This window comes from Podarcis vaucheri (genome assembly GCF_965113315.1).
Source record: "Podarcis vaucheri genome assembly, chromosome: 3".
NCBI classification, from domain to species: domain Eukaryota; kingdom Metazoa; phylum Chordata; class Lepidosauria; order Squamata; family Lacertidae; genus Podarcis; species Podarcis vaucheri.
This window is the reverse complement of record NC_138761.1, coordinates 65,696,265-65,718,922: the sequence shown is the minus strand read 5'-3', so window position 1 is coordinate 65,718,922 and position 22,658 is coordinate 65,696,265. Positions and strand designations below refer to the sequence as shown.

Sequence of the window (22,658 nt, the reverse complement as noted above, 5' to 3'; positions counted from 1 at the left end):
AAGTTGCATTTGTTCATATTCTGTTAGGTTGACTGCTCATGAAAAAGGAATAGGGCTTTGTTATATTTATTCCAAACCAAGTCAACAAAGGCCTTCTGCCATAAACACACATTTACCAAGCAATGAAAAGCCATATTTGGTAAAACACACCTACTTGTAGGTACTTTGTAACCATTTGCATAGCTGTTCAGAAAGGATAGAAGCTTTTTCTCCTCATATGGCTAGCAGTGAAAAGTAAACAGGAAACCAAAGGTAAGGTATCTAAACTGTAAATTTCTCCCAAACCATTGTAAAAGTGAAGTGAGAACATTTGTTTGAATGGCTGTAATCTGCTAAGCATGTTTACTGGGAAGTACATTTACCTCGGATCAATGGGATTCCTTCCCAGTAAACATTTATAAAAGTTGTATAAAACAGCATTTCCATTTATGGGCAAATGATGCGGCTGAAGCAAATAGAATTTATCATGTCAAGTAAGCTGGCAATTTTTAATGCATAAAGTCACACATTATGACAGTACACTTGAATGGCAGACCAGAATATCAGGGTAAATTGCTAATCTGAGTGAAGGTTTTTCCCCACACACAGACACAGGACCTCTTATGTGGATAATAACCAGCCAGTATCACAGAAACAGACTTCTGTGATTCTGCTTCATTCATGTTTGTGATTTACAACACTTTTATGGCTTTTGTTGAAGGAGTAAAAAAGTTTGCAGAACTAATATGGCACTGGCAAGATCCAGCTCTACAGCAAATCACCTTTTTAACTTACATTTATCAAGAGTAGAGGTGAAATAATTCAACAAACTTCATGATTATTAAGGTTACATAGATAAAGTTTAGTTTATTACAATGGTATCCAAATACAGAGCAGCTTTTTTCATGGTGTGATGTGCCAGGATAAATAAAATGAAACAATACCAATCAATTTAGATTGCAAAAAATGAAATACCCCCCCTTTCAAATGAGGTGAACACTATTTTGAAATGAATTTAGTTTATTAATATGTAAAAAAATAAATCTACAAGAGCAACAGTGCAAACATTTCAGGACTTGCATGGCACAAAAAAATGAAAGTGAGTACAATCAGAGTTATTATACAAAAGGCCCACTCTTATTTACAGCAGTGGTTGATGTGTACAGAACAATCAATAGAGTTAAAAACAGATTGCAGTTTAAGCAGGAAGTTGAACTACAGACAATTGGTTCTGTCCTGTATGGTCTTTCTATTTGAGGTGGTGAAGTTATCATTCCTTGTATCTGAAATTTAAAATGAAATAAAATTATGAGCTGCATATACTACTGGGCTCTATAAAGAATTTAGCTGACATCTGTGCCTTATCTATATTATTTATGTATTATAGTTTAAGTCAGGGTGCAGATCCAAACTTGGGTCTCCAGCTGTTTTTGGAATACAGTTCCCATCATCCCTAACCACTGGTCCTGCTAGGGATGATGGGAATTGTAGTCCAAAAACAGCTGGAGACCCTAGTTTGGGAAATCCTGATCTAAGTAAGCACCAATACCAACAACACAGAATACTCTGGCAATTTATTATTATTATTATTATTATTATTATTATTATTATTATTATTAAGCATTTACACTTATTTACACAGATTTATTCATCCCAACTAAACCCGATGGCCGTAATCAACAGCTAGTTACTTTCTTAATGCCCTTAATATCTATTATCTAAATCCTTGCTACCTTCTAGCTGCTGAGAGTACTAGGTGTCTTGATAAGACTTTGCATTATCCCTCCTTTATAGAATTTATGGTTACTAAAGTACTTTGCAAATCCCCAAGACCATTCATACACCGAATCAGTATATTCAGCCAAGATATAAGTGAGCCCTTTTAAAGTGCCTTTTGCTTCAGTCTTCACACCATATGACAGGCAAGCAGGCAAGTCTTTCATTAATGATAATTTCCTGTTTTGTCTGAACTGGGAAATGATAGTAAACGGCTTTCAAACAAATCAAGATATCAATCAGACTTCAACCACAGCTTCATATCCTGGCTTGTTCTAATGCCATTAGCCAGTTGGAAGGAAATGGGAAACAATAGTTAATGGAAGACTTCCTGGTTTGTTCACTCACCCATGCAAAGAGAGGAGTGATGGGCACTCAAATAGCTCAGTCATATATTGCCGTATTAATCTCAGATATGATTGTCCAGTATGTTCCACAGAAAACTGAACTAGATGGTTTGATCAGGCAAGTCAATTCTTACATTGTTAAAGGATGCATTTTGACTACTGAGTTACAGCCTCCTTCATGATGATTTGTGGGGTGATTTAGCATGGTGGCATCTGCCCTTTGGAACTCCCTCCCACTGCATATCAGACAGATGCCTTTATCCTGGTTGGTATCTGTTCTGGAGATGAATAGATTTTATATAGAGCAGGGATGTCCAAGAGATCTCCTCCATCCGCCCCTGCCCCCTTGCCCCATCTTTTTAGATAGCTGAAGCAGAAATCTGAGTGTCTCAGTAGCGAACTCTTGGTGGTGAGTGCCTTTTATTTTAGCTATTTGACCTAAGCTCTTAAATTAACGAATATTACCTCCCTAAAAAAAGCTCAACAACATTGACCTGAACCCCAAGAAAAAGGGGTAGATCACGCCAGGTTTTAATCATGTGAGTAGATCACAGTCTCTTGGAAGTTGGACATCCCTGATATAGAGAACTGTTATATATATATATAGGCCATTTTATTGTAAATCACATTGGCATTCATCATGATAAATGATTCATAAATGAAATAAATGATAATTATAATTTAAATATCTGATGCAATCCAATCACCCTTTCCAATTTACAACTATGACACAATAAAATATACAGATTAGCAGTAGTTCAAGCAGTGTTGGGTTGTTTTTTTTAAGGATTACACTTACTGTCCACTCTGCATTGTCAGTCTTGGTACATCTTACATTCACTGGTAACCTAAGAACAAAGTCATTGTAGGAAAGGCCCTGTTCTTTGGACCATTTAAACTTGTTCATTGCATCCATGAAAGACAGGTTTTTGTATTGTTTTGGACTCTTGATAATGAATGGCCAAGTCCTGAATTAAAAGCAAAATGAAACAACACCCACCATTATTACAATAATAGTACCAAGTATTTAGAATGCTGCCTCTCTGAAAGAAAAAAATATTTTTATCTGCTGTGGTATTACTGTATTAATACCAGCAACAACAGAATGACTAATGCATCCATTCTTGTCAATATTTATAATGAAAAGTTCCAATGAGCCAACTTTTATGCAGGAAATACATCCCTTAACCAGGAAACCTGCACATGAGTCCCTGTCCAACCTATGGAAGAGGGAACCCTATAGAGCAGAGGTTTCCAACCTTTTTGAGTCCATGGCTCCCTTGACTGACTACATTGTTTCTAGGTCACCCCTGGGGGCCCAGGAGCCCAGTTATATCACCCCTTGCCTGCAGAGCTGGCAGCCTCTCACTCTTTTTTGAACACCCTCCCTTGCAGAATGTTCCTTCAACTTCCCTCTACTTTGCCCTCTTCCCTCTCCCCTCCCCTCTACTTGGGGGTCCTCTGGGCAGTCGCTGTTGCCACTCCTGGTCTTTGAGCTGCTGCTCCTGCCCCACATGGGCCTGGGAAGAGGATGTCCCCAGTCTTGGTGGCCCAATGGAGACTGGCCAAAGGTATTCACTACTGCCTAACCTTGGGAGGCAGCAGGCGCCGCTGGGCCTGCATGGTGGAAAGGCCACCTTTCAGCACTGGGCACTCAGCTCCCAGGCAGGCTTTGCACACAGCAAGCGCAAGAAAGGCTAGTGCACCACCTGTCTGCCCGGCCTCCCACTTTTCTGTCCATTCCCAACAGCAAGAGCTGGTGGACTAGCTGGCTGGGCTCCCTTGCCTGCTTGCATGCTTACCCCGAGGCTGCCTCAGCTCCTGGCAACCAGCACCCCTGGCCAGCCTCAGAGGCACCAGGAGCTTGCAGCCAGGGCTGCTGCAACAAACAGCCTCACAAGCCTCTGGGAGGCAGAGACATGAGAGGGCATCAGAAGAGGGAGTGAAGGAAAGAGGGACAAAGGCCACCCCTGCCCATCCTTCAAGGCACCCCAAGGTGCCATGGCACACTGGTTGAAAACCACTGCTCTAGAGCATGTGAAGCATGGTGCATCTCACCCACACCTTCAATATAACAATGAGTGATATATCAAATGCAATATATAGTTTTGCACCACCTCAGCCTATGAAACCACCTTGCTTACCTCACTGGTCTGTATATTTCTTTAACACCAATAAACTGAAGTTGTTCCATTATGTCTGGGATACTTGCACATCGGGTAAGATTTATTCTTGGATAATACAGAAGGTAGGATAGGCACATTTCATTTCTGGTGCTAAGACCACCCTAAACATGTGAACAAATCAACAATACACACTTCAGGATTTTTTTCCAGATCTCTTGGTACCTTTGTCAAGGCTTTATGAAGAATGTTTCCTAAAATTACTCCTCTTCTTATCAATAATCATAAGGAAATGCAGATAATGTCCAAAGCAAGAGCAGCAAATAAAACTATAAACTGTATGAATGGCATCCAAGCCATTGTTAATTTGTTTGCTGACTGCGAAACTTTTATTCTTTTCTTACTGCAGCTGAAGTAAAACAGTAGATGGATTATTCATAACAGGTGCTGCCAAACAACTGCAAAAGGTTTTAAAAAATAAAGAAAATCTTTCTTCTATAAGCCTTCCTGCTGTGTCATTTTTTCTGAACTAGGACTGTGTGTGCAAATTTCAGAAAGGTAGTGCTGACAGACAGTTCAGTCCTAGAATCTAAGCTTCTCTGCTTGTTCCCAAACCTGACTACTACTGCCCTCTGGTGTTACCTCTATATATCCATCATGGTTGCTGCTGCTGCCACTATGTACATAAAACTTTAAAATGATGGCAAGAAAAAGGAGTAGCAGTTAAGGATATAGGACACAGGGCATGTGGCAAAGCCCACTGCCCAAATAACCTTGTTCTCTGTACCCTCAAAGTAAAAGTTGGATTTTGTGGCCCCAAACCCACAAGTAAATAACAGAGCCTTAATATGGTACTTACAAGCTAACCAAAAAGTATGCTAAAGGGAGGTTAATATCTTATTTGCTGTGTAACTGCCATACAAATGACCCACACAGGTGAGTCTTATGTCCCAATTATGTAAAGAATAACCAATGGCAATGAGGTCATTGTAATATATAAAGCATTGTTCTTGAATATTAGATTGGGTCTATTATGGTACACTAAAATTATAGGCAGCAAAGAGGGCCAGATGCAATTTCTCTGGCATCAGAAGTAAATCTGCTTTATAAGTTTAATAGATCACCTACAGCAAAGCTCTAGCAGCCTTGCAGCTATCTGCCAAGAGTACCTAAATGCCTCAAAACAACATTTCCTGCAACATTTTTATCTGAAGACATTTTCATTCTGCCATGTCATAAAGTTTCTTACCCAAGTCATATGTGATCGATTTAGGGTACTGTAATGACATTCGGTGACCAGATTATCTCCCTGAAACAGAACATTTAAGGCAAACACTGTTACAAATGATAATGTTTAAGTCATTTTTTGTGACTGTTTTAAAATATCTTAACAGTTTTGAGAATTTGAGTTTCAATATTTTGTTTTTTGAAAATGTAGAGGGTAGGCTGAAATTTTACTTTGTGCCACGTGGCATTTATATTTATCAGTAAAAGTGCATGTAACAATTAATTTGTTAAAAGGAACTGTAAAATACATTGTAACACAGATTCCAGTTTTCACTGTTTCTTAGAACCAAAATCTACAAGTAACACGATCACAAAAATCACACCTTTTTCTGGATTTGTAGTCAAATAGCAGCAATGCATTTCACTGCTGAATTACAGCATTCTCTCTTATAGCATAGTTTCTTTTCTTCAGTACCAAAATGGAAGCAGCAAAGACCATAGAAAGAAAGGTTTTGTTGCTATGAATATTTGGGATTTGGCTAGGAAGATAGTAGACCCATAGAGCCATCCCAGCCAATGAGAAGCAGAGTGGAGTGGCAAATCTCTCTCACTGGATCATGGGCAGAAATGAATTATTTAAGCCAGGAGGTAGAAACGCTTTTAGTTTGTAACTTCACCAGCAGGTTCATGTAAAACTCTAGAAAGTAGTTGCCCCTAATGAAGACAGAAAAGGCAAAATACTCTGCCCTGCTAAATTTAATTGTTCAGGGCCACTTTAGTCTGCCAGAAAAGCAAGACCAGTGATACTATTCTCAGAAAGGACATTCATAGGTAAGAATAAAATATTTTTTCTCTGATCAAGGGCAAGTTGCTGCACGCACCTTGCTTGCCAGCAATGTAGCAAAGTGGCATCTTTGGAAAAGCGTTCCTGAACAGCCAAGTTCAACTCTTCCCTGCACACCCACACCAAGGTCTTCACAATAATCCTGAGAGATAGTGGCTGACCCAGTGTCAGCCAGCGAGCTTCAGGTATACTTCCTTGGGTTTTGGTCCCATGGAACCCAACATAACTTACTTCTGTGTAAATGTGGAAAGGATTGGCCTGCTCAGCTGCACACTTTCTTGGGAGTAAGGGTCATAAAACTCAATGAAAGTTATATCTAAGCAGACATGCAAGGGATTGTGTTGGTAACACAGCAGGCTGCACCTTGGAACCAGTAAGTCTGCTATGTTCCTGCAATCTGACTGGGGGCAAACGAGGCACAACTGGGTTAGGGATAGAGATGAGTTGCGCCTCTCATATGGATCGATTCTGTTCTCAGTGGCATCCAATGAATGATAGGCCCCTCTTATACATTACTGTGGAAGCACACCATGGCCTGAGAAAGATAGAAACTGGGACATCAAATGCATATGTTAAGTGGGCCTGTGAGGCATATGTGGCTGAGAGCTCATTCGAATGTACTTGCGTACAGCCAGTCCAGTCACCACCACACAAAGGATTAAACATTTTGTAGGTCACTGCAGATACTTCTAAATATTCATTTGCAATAGTGTGGGGAAAGCTTAATACTGTAGTAGCAGAACAAAACAGCTGCCCAAAGCAGGCAGATAACTTTTGGAGGATTATAAAGTGGCCAGCACATGCCCAGTGGCCATGTTTATGAATCTTAATACTGTTATTATTGGGGACAATAATGACAACACTTCTCAATCAATAACGCTAGGGTCATCTATATGCCACTGCATGCATCTCTCTTTCTCTCTCTTGTGATATCTCTTTTGTTATTTAGTAGTCTATTTGGGAGCTTAGAAACAAGTTGACTATTTGAAGTAATATTTGATCTCCCCACAATAATAAAGTTGCTACAGGCAGCAAATTTTCCATGTTTGCAAATGCATAACAGTATTTGTCATGACTAGCCATCCTCAGAGCCCTGAGGTCTATCAGACAGGCTGCAACTGACAAATGCTGACAGATTTATATGGTGAGGAGCCTTTCAGTCTCAAGTTTCTGCAACTAATATTTAACTCTTATGGCAACCCCAAGTTCTTATCAGTAACAAAAACAGCAACAGCCCAAAGGAAAAGCTTATCTTAAACAGAACATCAGTTTAGAATGAAAGGCTGTGAACAGCGAATTAGGAATTGGGGGGAAAACAAGAGCTCGAAAATGATTCATGCAAGTAAACATTAGGTTCATTTGAATATGAAGTAATAACTTTTACTGATAAGCCACAGCACAAGACGTGCAAATGTATGTAATTGTAGCCTAATTACCCTTCTTTAACAAGACATGCTGATTTGGGGCGGGGCCATGACGGGGGGGGGGGAGAGAAGTGAGGAGGAGGGGCGCTTAACCTGTCATTTCTCTACTCCAAATGGAAGTTTCTCTTTCCCTTCCCCCATCCCTGCATGGAACAAAATGTGTGTTTTGCAATGGCAAACATGAACTTTTGGTCCATGCTGTTGAGGGGGGAAAATGGGGGACAGCTCAGCTTGGAGAAATGGCAAAAGTATTATTAAATGAAAGAAGCATTGATTCCTACTGGCAAGATGGTCCTTTCTTCTTTCAGATACTGAAACTCCTGGAAGTTGAAGTCAAACTCATCATCATAGGCCAGAAGTTCCTGCTCGTCACCCTTGCGGAAATGACGCATCCTTATACCTCTGCCAGCAAGGTGTGCATGAAGGAGCACTGCAAACACATGAATTCCACTTGGCCTCTCAGCATCCAGGGCCTGAAAAGGACCAGTGAAACTTATCAGATTACCACAGAGAGTGAGAGGACATTCAGTATTAGAAGAGCATATAGACTGCATTGTAATATGCTTACAAAAACCATTATCCCCTCAAAACACACACACACACAGTAGACAGAATGTTAAAATAATTCCTGCACACATAAAAATTTATTCCTTTTCAAAATAATAGTTTTAAGGCAGAGACAGTCCTACAAAAGGGAAAAAGAAAGAATCCTTTAAAAAACCTCACAGCAGAAAACATGGAAGCATGTGTAGATTTATAGAACAGTAATTAAGGTGTCAACTTAGTCACTGTCCTATGGTGGCTTACCAGCAGAACAGACTTTCGAGCTACTTTTGCTTTCCTTAAAACACTCAGATGTTTGCAAGGTGGGGAGGGGGTGTTTTGGGAGCTAGAAAATGAAGCAAACTCAGTCTTTAATCACCTCAACTATTCCTGCTTTGTAAGTTCTCACATCCCATCTCCTTAACAGCCCTTCCAGACCAGTCTATTCCCTCCCTCCATGAGTTTCCAAACACAATATTATTCGGTATTTTAAATAGCATTGTTCATTCATTGTTTTGCATACGTGCCATTTATTCAAAGTGGAATTCTCTTCCCCAAGAAAACAGCAAAGCACTTTCAATATTTTGAACAGAATATATTTGCCTAGCTGCCAGAAAACTGGTAACAAAGCACTACAGGATGAAAGTCAGAGTTATTAACTGTAGGTCAGTTTTAAAGCACATTCTGTGAAGATCAGCAGGAAAAGAAAAATAAAGATCAAGAATTTCTTTCACTATTTCCTGTTCTATTTTCATTTGCTTTCATTTAACAACTTGCATGTTGCTGTCAGGGATCCAAAGGAATGGTATATGTGCCCAAGAGTTAACTTGGATTCAGGAGTTTAACTTTTTGCTTCCTCGTTACAACTGTTGAAGAGTCAATTTTAATTACAGTGCAAAGGGTTTTCCAGCAGAGAAAAATGAAGTTAAAAGGCTGAGCTACACATGCAGTTCTGTCTCATGTGCACACAAACCATCTTTTGATCCAGGACCTGCTGTATTGCAAATGTCTGTATAGTAATGACTGCATCAATACCCACTCGTTCCTTCAGAAGAAAGCAATTCAAATGTGCTATTTTCAGATAATGCAAAGAATGACAATGAATTGAGCAAGGCAGGAGACATACCTCCTCTAGGCATTCCAAAGTGCAGTGACCCTCTGATGTGAATTCTGGCATGCCCGGTGGGATGTTGTGGAAGAGGCTGACCCAGAGACCTGCTTCAATAACTCCAGCGTCGTAGCTCCTTAAATCTGGGGTGTAAAATAGCCTCAGCCCAGAGTTATCTATCATTCCTGAGAACAAAAGAGCAATTGTCAGAAGCAGCCATAAATCAACGTAAAGTATCCTATCGGGTTTTTTTAAGTTGCTTTGGGACCCACTTGTCAAGTTTATGCAAGAAAGTAACACAAGGGAGAAGTTGTGCTTAAGACCGGTCAAAGGGGGTCACAAAAACTGGGGAAGCTGTAAATAAGGGATTGTCACAAGAAAGTGGTTAATTAGAGCAAGCTGACTTCTGTACTTTTCTGACCTGAACAAAAAAAAAATAATGTACGCATCTGTGTTCCTTGTAAGGCCTTTCCAAATAGCCACTCTAGCACAATAAACACATAGTTATCACTCCGTTGTTGTGGGGTATCATCTAAGTGTCTCTGTACACCACCTGCACCAAGGAAGCACATCTGAACTGACATGCACTTAAGATGCAGTATTCATCAAGGGGGTGGAGGAATGGATCCTTCTGTAATGATCTGGAGTGCTGTCAGGGATATTTATTTGATAGTATTTGGTAAGACTGATCATGAGCAACTCTTTTCTGTCCCGTGTTCTCTCCATTTTTTGATGTTTTTTAAATTTTATTTATTCCTTTTTTAATATAACATATATATAAACAGCACATATAACAGTGGTGGACAAAGGTAAGTCAGCATCTTGGGGTGATTTCTGGCAGTTCAGCAAAACTTTTTGAATCCCAATTGTTTAACAATAGCAACACTAACATACTTAAAAAAAAAAAAGATAGCTTGCCAAAACAAATATTTTCTTTCCTGAGTGGAGGAATCAGGACTTGATTGGTATGTAAAAGGATTGTAAGAACAGTTCTGGTCCTAAAAAGAAATTATTTGGCTGAACATGTTTAATTTAATGATAATAATGTGCTAATTAAGGCATCCTGGTCCTAAATTCTAAGTGTACAGAAGTTTCCCTGTGCCATCATTTTGATCTGAGTCTAGTTTGGGAATCTTAAAATTATGCTTAAATAAACATAGATCCATCATGAGTGAAGTTTACCTTTTCCCTGATACATAGGACGTAAGTGCGGGCTTTTGTTTTCTGTTAAGCTATTGTTTAATTTGCTATACTCAGTAAAAGTTAGGACTGGAGTCCAGGTACCACTTCTTTCAATATTAACAGCCTTTGATGAACTATATCTATAAAAAGGGGGGGGACTGTCCGATAAAATTGTGATTTTAAAGGAATAACAAAATTAACAAATCAGCAACGCCAGGAGACAGAAGCAATCATTTTGTCTATGGTGAGCTGATTTCAACAAATCTCTGCAGTGTTTTTCCACTTTCATAATATGACAGGACAGACAGTAAAGTGTAGTTGGCTATCAGCATCACTGCATGTCTTATCACAGTTTCTCTTATGAAATATCTTATCTTTACTGGTCCAGACAGCCCTTTCTCATTAATATGAATCTTTTAAAATCTAAGACTTTAAAGTTTTTAAGTAGCTAATTGTTGTTTGGATTTTTCTTGTCTTTTAACATGCTACGGGCTGTTTTGAGTGGAGCTAATCTCTCACAGCCACTGTGCAAGAGAGTCAGCCAGACAGCCAGTCTCGGAGTAAATCCCAAGTCCCTCCCTCCTCAGTCAAGTAGCTCCTTGTAGTATCAAGATAGTATCTGCAAGGTCCTTGTTACCCTAGACAGGCAGGTCAAGTTGGAAATGTGGAAAACCCAGTTGCACAACACACCCAGGCAGGTGAGGCAGCATTTGTTTTGGAAAGGAAAACTCCTCAGCACATGCTCAGAGGCAGTCAGCCTATGTGCCAGAATTTCTGTAAATCAACATTTACAAAAACTGATGGAACTTGAAAAGCTTCCAAACTTGGCTATAAGTCACCTAGAGGCTGCCTTGTTTGGGTGACTGATGCAATAAATAAACAATTGTATTATCCCCCCCCCCAATATGTTGATAACTAAAACAGTACAGCTTCAAAATCTCATTCAAATGTTGATCTGTAAAAAGTCAAAACGACTTTGATGCCATGCAAAAATATTACCACCCATCACATCCTTAAGAGATTGAGCACTAAAAGATGTGCATGGTTCCCCAATTTTTTTGTGAAAAGGTTTATCCTTTGGAAATTCAGATTAAGTTGTGCAGTGCAAAAACTGTTACACTAGCTAGTTTAAACACTGTCAAGTGTCCTATGTGTAGATACCTTAAGGCTTGAACTTATCAACATCTGTGCACAGATGAAGCACCATGTGAATCAGATATATATGTATACCTGACTACGCTGTATTGCAGAATTGACCACTAGAGCTCTATTGACCATACGTAATAGCTCCAAAAAGAAGAGCTGCAGTTTCACATAAATACTGTACCTGGAAGTACAGCATATACTTTGTACTGAAGCATATGTCAATCTGTGCTTCCAAGTACAGTATTTCAAACATTGCGTTCTCCATGTGAATATGGGTAAGAGCTAGGACAAGCCCAGGATGTTCACAAAGAAGATTATCATCAGCACTGACACTTTAAGAAAAAGTGGGATTTCATTCCCTGTTAGCTGTTTCATTTACTGGGATGAGCAGGCTAGGAAGCATATACATTTGGCATATTTTACTAATTTAGAAAGTTAAAAAGTAGTTAAGAAACATACCCTCCATATATGATGGGTTGTCGTAATGGACTTCCATAAGCACATACTGAGGATCTGATGCTGTCCCGATAGATAAGCCAACATGAGGAGGATATGTAAAGCCCTAGAATTTGAAACATGCAAACGCAATTAACCAGGTTCTACCAAATGTTCTAATAATTTAGTTTGGGACGTATTTCAACCTCATATGTCAACTAGAGAAAATGACAGATCCCTTAGGACTGACACTTACCAGAAATTGCTGATACTAAATATGTAAACATGCAGTGATTTGGGGTGTACATTTTGTGTATATTTCATATTTCTTTACTATACATACATTTGCTCCCATCATTCTACCAAAGGGGAAAACTGGTACTGATCCTTGGACCTTGTTTATCTCCTTTCCTTATCTTTTGTTGGCCAAAGTGTAATGAAGGTATATCACTATCAGACACTATAAGAACAAGCCTAGGATCAGTGTACTGTATTCCAAATTCATAGATTTATCGTCTGCCTTTCAATGCATTTTAAAGAACAGCTAAAATTCTTCAAGCACATCACATTAATCAATTAAAAAATGCAGTCTACAGTAAAAACACTTGTCAGTTTTCCTAAAAACACCAGCAATGATCAAGTCACATATATTCCACTAAGGAGAGAGCTCCAATTGAGAAGACCCTGCCCTTGCTCTCTGCTAATCTAACTACTTACTGGTAGACTAGAAAAGAGGACCTCAGAGCCTGATCCAATTGTTCAGGCACCTTGAATTGAGATGCCTAGAAAAGACTAGGCAGCCAATGTAACCAAAACATAATAAGTGGGATATGATCTGAACAGCTAGCTGCCCCAAGCCTATAAGCTTCTGCACCATATGCAGTTTCTGAACTATCTTCAAGGACAGCTCATGTACAGCATAATATAATAATATCCTGAGCATAACCAAAGTACCGGTATTTGTTGTTGAGAATAATTGAGCTTTCTCTAGATAGGGGTGCAGCTGCCGAACCAGCGTAAGATGGCAAAATGCCCCTCTGCCCACACAGATGTTACCTGTGCCTCTACAAACTGCATACATTGCCCTTCTGTGGAAGCACAACCCCATCTACACCCAGATGCAATTCTCCATCCAAATCAGCAGATTTCTCAGGCCATAGTTCTTCCCTCATCTGGATTAAATTGCTTGACCGCATCCCATCCCAAACTGTTATCATTATTAGTAGTAGTAGTAGTAAAATTTGCATACTGCCCTATACCCTCAGATTTCCCAACTGGAATTTCCCAATATTGGATCATTTTTTTATTAATCTAGGCTGAGTTTATACAGGTTTATACCACAGGAATCATATTATTCTGAGTAATGACATATCATTTTAAAATTATTCATTGTTGTCTCTTGTTTACCTTGGAAAAATTCTCAGAATACAGAAATGTGCTCAACAGCTAGATTTAATGTTGATGGTATTTAACCATCTTGAGACCAAGTTCAATTTGTTCCATGTAACAATTTTTGGCTCAACAAGACTCCGGCAGCTGGGCTTTAGATTTCACCATGTTCAATACAGGCAACAACTTAGAGAACGTATATATCATGACTAATTTAAGTCCTACTGATTTCAATGGGCTTCTGCTGCCAGAGCTCATTAGGTGAATTCTGCCCATAGTGTCTATTAGCAAAATAAGTTACAAAAACCATATATCTTACCTCTCCTCCAATGGCCCAGGCAAAAATGACTGTTTCACAGGTGAGGAATGAATCTGGCATGTTTGGGTGGTAGCACTCATGACCATAGTCCAGTACACTATCATTCAGACTGCTGCTACATTGATAGAGTAGAATGTGATGAACCAAATTTTCATGGCCCTTCTGTATCAGTGGTTCAACCTGTTAATGTAATCAAAGTCAATGAATTTAATACTGTTTTATCTTAGCAAATGTTAACAGCATTTGAAGAAGCAGGCCCCAGTCTAAATAGCTACAATTACAATTATATATTAGTGATATAATGAAAATGCTTAAATCATTTTGTGAGGGGGTCAAACACAAATTACACATATTTTAATGGTGTTATTTATTAAAAGGATGCACTGAACTTATGTTGGTGGAGCTACTATGAGATACCGGTATAGCTGGAAGGATTATGGCAGACATGTAAATGTCCCTGGAAAACACACAGGGGGTTTTGTGCCCTGACTTAGTGTTTGGTTTGCAGATTATTAATGTGCCTTACAGATTGGGAGGGATCATAACTCAATGGTAGATTACACAGTTTGCATGAATTATTTTTCAGGTTCCATCCCTGTTTGTTAGCTAAGGCCAACCCATGTAACCAGAATGTTCTCTACCCCCATCCTGAAGACATCCTGGATATGCATGCTTCCATTCTGCAAGCATGGGAAAAGAATAAGAGAATCATAGAATTGTAGAGTTGGAAGGGACCCTGAGGATAATCTAGTCCAACCCCCTGCTAAAATTGAAGAGAGTCTGTGGATACATGTAAAATGGATGGCTGGGGAGTGTGATATGGCACAGCAAAGCATATACTTCTCAATAATATAATTATGTTATAATACGACATAACAACAACAACAACAACAACAACATAGACTTATATGGGTATGGTGAACAAGGGCAGCACCTTGATTCATAGTTAAACTGGGGGGGACTTTGAGTAAGGCCTCCTCGCTGCTTTATTCTGCCCTGTAGGAGCTATCATGGTACTGCAGAAGCAAAATAAAACTACAACCAGTTTTCACACACTGATCATTTCAAAGTAAGTACAGTAAAGATGCAGGGTTGTATCTCAGATTGATGTAGTTTCCACCATCTTACATGCCCCCATGTAAAAAGGACAGGTGCTCACACTATAACTAGTTTCTGAGCTATCAGAAAAGGGAAGAGTAGAAGCATAAATGAAAGCCGCAGTCACATTGCCCTAAAACCAACGACAGTTTTTTAAACTGAATGCTACAGTGTAACAATGATGACAAAATCCACCCACTTTTGATACAAATAAAATAAGACGGGAACTAGCAAAAAGGCTAGGAGGATGTTCTATTGATCTCCGCTTGAAATAATGGAGTACTTGCCCAAACGTGTGATACACCCACCTGCCTCTAAAGGACACGGACGCCTGCTGTTCTTCTACTCAGAACTTAAAGCAGCAACAACAACAACCTCTCCTTCAAAGCAATGGGTCATCACCAAAGTTGGCAATCCTTTCACTGTCAGTTTCCTAAACATCAATTCCAACAAGTATTCTTTTGTTCAGTTCCCTTTTTATTAAAAAAGGGAATCTTCCGAAAGGTAAACAGTTTATGTATAATGCCCTTCTGCCTTTGCCAGACATTTTGCAGGAGGCTTTGTAGTCTCTCTCTCTCTCTCTCTCTCTCTCTCTCTCTCTCTCACACACACACACACACACACACACACACAGAGAGAGAGAGAGAGAGAGAGAGAGAGAGAGAAACATTCATGAGAAGCATCAGCACATTAATTTGATAATAATTAAATAAGGTCACAAATCACTGTCTTTACAGCTGGACAAGAGGCTGGAAATAACACCTTAATTATCTGACTTGTGTAAAAATGCATGCAAATATATTTTTCATTACCCATTAAAAGATATGGCAGTTACAAAAAAAAAAAAATCCTTTCAAGCTTAAGATGACAAGGGTGAGAATTTCAGGACATAATAAAATGAGACTTTTATCTTAGGGTACAGAGACATGCATACATTTTCTTCTACAGAACCTTTTAAATATCTGGTGGTTATATGTTGTGTTTTATGAAATGTACTGTAAGAACTTTACAGGGCTATCATCCATGAGAAGTATCCAGTTCTGACTAATACAGCACTTTTGTCTTTATATATTCAAAGTACACTCAAGAGCAGCACTGAAGTGGGTGAGGAGACAGAATACAAGCAACCCTTCTACATTTCTGTTATCTGTGTGGCTATTGCTATCACAGAGCTAGTATGTTGGGGAACAGCTTCCTCCCAATGCTTACTCCACAGGTGTGGTATCAAGAGTATCTCACTGATGCTCTTTGCACACAGACCCATTGCCATGTTGAGCACTTGAGCACTTCCAGTACATGTCAACACCTGCTGCAGAATTTGAATGTGTCAAAGACCAATCACTGTTACTGCACTTCTCCCATGGAAAGAAAGAGGCATAATGAGCCCTGGGCCAGAAAAATACCAGCAGCAATTAAATGTGGCAATGACAAGTGGTTTGAGTGTACACGCTTGTGGATGTGTCTATAGAGAAGGCTTGAATATAACAAGAGAGGCATTTGTACCTTTTCAAGGACAGGCCAACTCAGTCTGTACTGAGGAGTGAAAGAGTTAGACAGAGCTAAAGATAATAATAATAATAATAATAATAATAATAATAATAATAATAATAATAATAATATTTATATCCCGCCCTCCCCAGCCGAAGCCGGGCTCAGGGCGGCTAACAACAATCAAATAATCAAACAATCAAATAATCCAACATTCTAAAAACATTTCATTATAAAAATTAATTAAAATCAAATTGATGGCAACCGTTAAGCAAAATTCTGTGCACGTTGTCAGAGGAGGGAGTCAGGCTGCGCCCTGACCAAAGGCCTGGTGGAACAACTCTGTCTTGCAGGCCCTGCAGAAAGATGTCAGGTCCCGCAGATAGGGAAGAACAGGGTCGGGTTTAGGTTTGATGAGGCCCTAAGCTACTAAAGGTAATGGGGCCCTTTATATGTCCAGCTGTCCTTTGTCAACAACAAATTGTAACTGGTTTTTTGTGTTGAGCATATGCTATATGGTAATTTCTGGACCTAATAGGTATCTAAAACCATTTGCCACTGTTGCTGTATGTAGGTTTCATTTTATTTGTTTTTTATCTTATATTTTGGAAATGTACATCCAGGGGTTTTTTCCCCTTTAAATTTTTGGGGCCCCCAAGAGAATGGGGCCCAAAGCTGTAGCTTGTTTAGCTTATATGGAAATCCGGCACTGAGTAAGAACATAATAAGAGCTTGCTGGATCAGGCCAATGGCCTCTCTAGTCCGGCATCCTGTTCTCATAGCAGCCAACAAATTCTTCCCTTTCCACCCCAGTGTCCTCAGGTGCAATGCCATACTTTCCTTAGCTACCAAAGTAAAAGTAAGTACGGTACGTTTCCGAGCACAATTCAAAGTGTTGGTGCTGACCTTTAAAGCCCTAAACGGCCTCGGTCCAGTATATCTGAAGGAGCGTCTCCACCCCCATCGTTCTACCCAGATACTGAGGTCTAGGACTGAGGGCCTTCTGGCAGTTCCCTCACTGCGAGAAGCCAAGTTACAGGGAACCAGGCAGAGGGCCTTCTCGGTGGTGGCACCCGCCCTGTGGAACGCCCTCCCACCAGATGTCAAAGAGAACAACAACTACCAGACTTTTAGAAGACATCTGAAGGCAGCCCTGTTTAGGGAAGCTTTTAATGTTTGATGTATTACAGTATTTTAATATTTTTTGGAAGCCGCCCAGAGTGGCTGGGGAAGCCCAGCCAGATGGGCAGGGTATAAATAATAAATTATTATTATTATTATTATTATTATTATTATTATTATTATTGTACAGGGGCAACTATGGAGATTGCTTACACAGCTACTTCCTTCCACGACTCTTATATGCCATACTAAAACTCAGATACAGGCTTAGTCCACAATTCTACCCACACAGCCTCAGGAACAAAACTATTTTGCTATTAGCTCTATTCTTTGCCTTTGCAGAGTCCACTGGGCTTTTCCCTCTACACACCCCAAGGTCCCCCCAGCCAGAGGAATATTTGAAATCAAAAGTTGCCATTTGACAACCCTAACATCGTGACCCCCATCACTGAGAACAGAGGAGTCAGCTCCTTTCTGTCTCTTCATCTTCCTAGGCACATCTTGGGTTATTTATATTATGAGTGCACAGCCAGGGGCATGTGCATTTTACCTACTAGTGCGTAGATTAAAAATATTCTCTTGCATTTTTTCTTAACCTTAAACAAGCTGGTCAAATATTATACACCTTGCTGCTGACATCTGTAAGAGCTGAAGTAATGCTAGGATTCTGCACTCTCTGAAATGCTTTGGAGTGTGTGTTTGCCTTCTTAATGTTTTCATTTTAACCAGAAGTAGTTAAGACATTGGGTGTATTAACTTGTTTTTTCTGGGAGAAACCACCTAAATTCCTTGTACTTACAGTACCTTTGCATATTGGGTGTAGACGAGTTGACAAGAAAATCAATAACTGGAAGAAGGAAGAGGTTTAGACGCTTTTATAAATCTAGTACTCCACTGTGAGTACTAGATTTCCAGACAGCCTGGTAAATGAAGTGGCTTTGGTAATAACGGTAACAAATTATAACAACCGCAAACTACAAGAAAATGTCTTTTAAGTTAGAAGGAAAGTAAGACAGACAGACTCCTTAGGTTCTCCATAACTGACAAAACAAATGATGAAAACTAATCTAGGATTTCAAGGAGAAGAAATTGTGATGAAACTCCCTAGTTTGTTCTTCTATTTACAAAATCATTCCTAACAGTTCTGTTCCAATAATTATACAGTACAGTAAGCTCACAACTTACACACATTTAACTTGGCCACATTCAGCTATATGCATGTGGCAATTTTATTTTATTATTTTTTTTAAAGGGCTGCAAAGAAGGTGGCTTCTGGGGAAAATGCCTTTGGCAGTCTCACCTGCCACTGAATCCAATGGTTTTTGACTATATGAGATTTTGGCAATCCCTGGAACCTAACCCCCATGTAATTTGCAAGCTTAATGTATACTGTTTTGAGATTGGGAAGGAATAATGACATCATGGATATGTACCGGTAGTTAGTTTTATTGTTAATTATATTTCACAAGTTTTGTGGACTAAGCAAAATAATAAGGATTTGGTAATCAATTAATTAGCATACTTTCATAATTCACAATATCAATCTTGGATGATAAACTAAATGGCTAAGCAATATAGCCAGCTGCAGAGGGTTGTGCCCCTTCTGAGAATAAATATACAGTATTTCTAAGCTGCAATGTATTTCCTATGTGTTGATTGATTTTATATATCATGAAATATTTGTGTTTGCATTTAGAACGAATATTTTTTCCTCTGTAATTACCTGCAAGATTACACTTACTCCCTTGCTTCCCCCAAAATACTTTTTGCATTCTATACGTTGCTAAAATTGCAAGATAAAAAAGCAGCTGTCAAGTTCAAGTTCCATGAACAAGTTGGCAAGAAATACTGTACTGTAATGTCACCTATAACTCTGATCACAGGCAATGTTGTTTGTCTGCCTGACATTCCCTGATGCTAGAGGCTTGATGCTGAGACCCTCAAACAGTTACTATCAAAATGCAATTGGTATGAATTTAAAGGAGTCAAAGAATGAAAAACACATTTTAAAAAATATTCTTCCCTATAAGACATCTCAGAATTATGTGCGATACTAGTTCTGATTAGGTTCTTTTATGCATACTGCAGCCACACAATCATATCTGTATCAATGGGAGAGCATCTGGGTGGATGTTTAAGGCATTGGGGTGTGTGTGCAAAACTATAGGAGCATCCATATGAAAAGAACATAATATATTTCATTGGGGACCAGGGGCCATCTTTTAAGATACCCGTGTGTGTGTGTGTGTGTGTGTGTGTGTGTGTGCAGCCAGTGGGGCTTCAGATGCACATTTTCATCATGATGTTTATGTGATCCCCATTGGTAAAATTTGTCTTTTGATGCCCCCCCCATATTTAAAACCAATATAAAGCATAAGTACAGTGGTACCTCAGGTTAAGTACTTAATTCGTTCCGGAGGTCTGTACTTAACCTGAAACTGTTCTTAACCTGAAGACCGCTTTAGCTAATGGGGCCTCCTGCTGCTGCTGCGCCGCCAGAGCACGATTTCTGTTCTCATCCTGAAGCAAAGTTCTTAACCTGAAGCACTATTTCTGGATTAGCGGAGCCTGTAACCTGAAGTGTATGTAACCTAAAGCGTATCTAACCTGAGGTACCACTGTATTAGTAGGGCTCTATGCCGCACACTGTCATGAATCAATACAATTCTCAGAACAAAATAATGTATGTGCCACAATTATTTTGTCTTTCCATCTTCAAAGAAATTGTGAAATAACATGTCAGAGACTTTCCCAAAGGCACATTTATGCAACATTTTACCAGAAATTGTTCCTTTTGGGTTGAAATAAACACTGCTTACTGGCAGTAAAGAGAAACAATGTTCTTTGTGGCTGGCCAGTTCATCAAAATTACAGTCCTTTACATAACTGCAAAATGAGAAACAAGAAAACAGCCAGATGTCTAGTTATTTGTTTTGCATGACAAGCTTTCTAGGGAGAGATTTGGTTTGAACCGTTATTCAGCATTAGACAGATTCCAAAACTGTTTTAATCTCTCCCTCTTCCTCTCTCTAGGTATCCTATTGTCATATTATATTTAACTAATTAACCTTACAATCCAATGGTCCTTGGTGGGATTTCCCAGGGCTCACAGGAAGCATGAAATTTCCCTGTACAAGAATGGAGAAAGAGGTCTAACCAGAGAGGAAGATCAGACATTGGATGCCTCCGCCACACTGAGGAAACCTGCTTGGCCCTGGCCCAACTGATGTCACACTTCCAACATAGGTAGAGTTGAAAAGGAGCAGGCACAAAGGATATATAGGATATATTTCAAAATAAATAAATCAGTGCTGGACTTAAGTATCTGTAGTAAGAATCTAAATCAACTGCAATTTCTAACTTCCAGATTGTTTTGTGATTACTACATTAGAAAAAAAGAAGCCTGGTTGCTTCCTTCTGCCATCACTCACCTAGGGCTCGTCCCAGTTGTCTCATGCCTAGAAAGCATGAGTGCAAGAGAGTTTCCTGAGAAAACCTGCTCTTTAGTGCTGAATTGGAGCAAATGTCAATCTGCAGAAAACCTGATTAATGTTTTCTCCGATTCGGCAGCAAAGATTGGGATTTCCCAGGGCAAAGCAGTGGGACAAGCAGAAGTGTGGACAAGCTTCTAGCTATTCAACAACTGCTCCCGTCTAAGCAAAATAAACATTCCATCTATGCTTTATAATAGCTTTTGAAGTACTTTGTTGTACCTTCTGGGAAGCATACATACAAAACAATGGCAGAAACAGGGTGAATGTCACAGCGTTCCATATATTCTGTGTTACTAAATACTAATAGGGCATACTGAATAGGATTTAAAAAAATTAATGTAGCATTTAAAATGTCAGCTGGAATGGGTATCAGATTTAGAAAGGATTACAAGCGCAGTATGAAAACAAACAGAAAATCAGGAATTTGTCATTAAACAACAAAAAAGAAAACTTCAGATGGCTGAACGTACACATGGAAGCCAGACCCTTTTCCAGGGTGACATCAGAAAGACATGGAACTTTGCTTATTATAATTTCCCATCTCCCCCCCTTTTGTTTGCTTTTCTTCTTTTGAAGTTGCAGCTGTAAGCTGTGTGCATGCGTATGTACTTTAACAACTATTCGTCCAAAAGTTGGGCAAGTGGAAAAATGATACTCATTAATCTCATCTCCCAAAAATGATTTGGAAGATTTGGTCAACTGAAAGTAGGAACGTAACTAAGTCATATGCTAAGTGTTCTGCCTTGCCCACTAGATCCTGAGGTCTTCTAGAGGGTCCTGCAGCAGGACCCTCTAGCAGATCTCCACACTGTCAATGATCTTAGGAGATGTTGGGTCTGGACTGCTGAGGCTGCTGAAGAAGTCAGACACCATCTTGACTCTGCAACCTGCAAGACCTGCTCCCTGCCTTGCACGCCTTTTCCCATCTGGTCTGGGAGGGTGCTGTTGTGAGGTTCTGTGGCTGCTGTTAATGCTATTTTTGCATATTTATTTTGATCTTATGATTTATGTGGAAATTGTTCAATTTGGTTGCGCACTTTTTGATTGTTGCTTTGTTGATTGTTTATGACTACTTTTTCTATGCTTGTAGTTAAGTAATCTTAAAAGTACGTTGTAAGCCACCTTGAGCATGGTTTTAACTCTGGAATGGTGACATACAAATTGATTGATTGTCATCCCTGCCCCTGGACTGGAGGCCATCATATCAGCTGCCTGGGTTCTGGGCCACTTCTCAGACCCCTACACCTCACATCTGCCATAGGGTCACAATGCTCATTCAACTCAATGGACTTAAGTTACTGGAATTACGTAATTTATTTCAGTGGGTCTAGCCTGACTTAGATATCACCCTATAAATTTATTGTGAAAGAATCAGAATCCATTTTGAGCATAATCTTTTTAAATGTTTTTAGAACCTTCAGCTGTTGATCATCTTCAGTGTTCTTAGTTACTTTGAGCCTTTGAGGATAAAGTGGGTTGTAAGTCAAAATAAATAAATAATCTTGAAGTTTAAAAGGCATAGCCAAGCTTGCAACAAAGAGAAAATCCATCAGATCAAAGGACCCATAAAGAAATAAGAAAGATTTGTGATATTCAGCTGAACATTTTACAGAC

General features: G+C 39.4%; 1 protein-coding gene across 1 annotated transcript in view; it reads right to left on the bottom strand.

Annotated features, from left to right (window-relative positions):
• Window positions 1-981: 981 nt before the first annotated feature.
• MOXD1 (monooxygenase DBH like 1) overlaps window positions 982-22,658 on the bottom strand; it is a 36,774-nt gene continuing 15,097 nt past the window's right edge. Inside the window, exons 5-12 of the mRNA XM_082216127.1 lie at window positions 13,843-14,022; window positions 12,159-12,261; window positions 9,390-9,556; window positions 8,002-8,193; window positions 5,475-5,534; window positions 4,247-4,389; window positions 2,902-3,070; window positions 982-1,262 (exon numbers count right to left, since the gene is read on the bottom strand). Coding sequence (XP_082072253.1) covers window positions 1,098-1,262; window positions 2,902-3,070; window positions 4,247-4,389; window positions 5,475-5,534; window positions 8,002-8,193; window positions 9,390-9,556; window positions 12,159-12,261; window positions 13,843-14,022 — 1,179 coding nt within the window. The 3' untranslated portion in view covers window positions 982-1,097. The remainder of the gene's footprint in view (window positions 1,263-2,901; window positions 3,071-4,246; window positions 4,390-5,474; window positions 5,535-8,001; window positions 8,194-9,389; window positions 9,557-12,158; window positions 12,262-13,842; window positions 14,023-22,658) is intronic.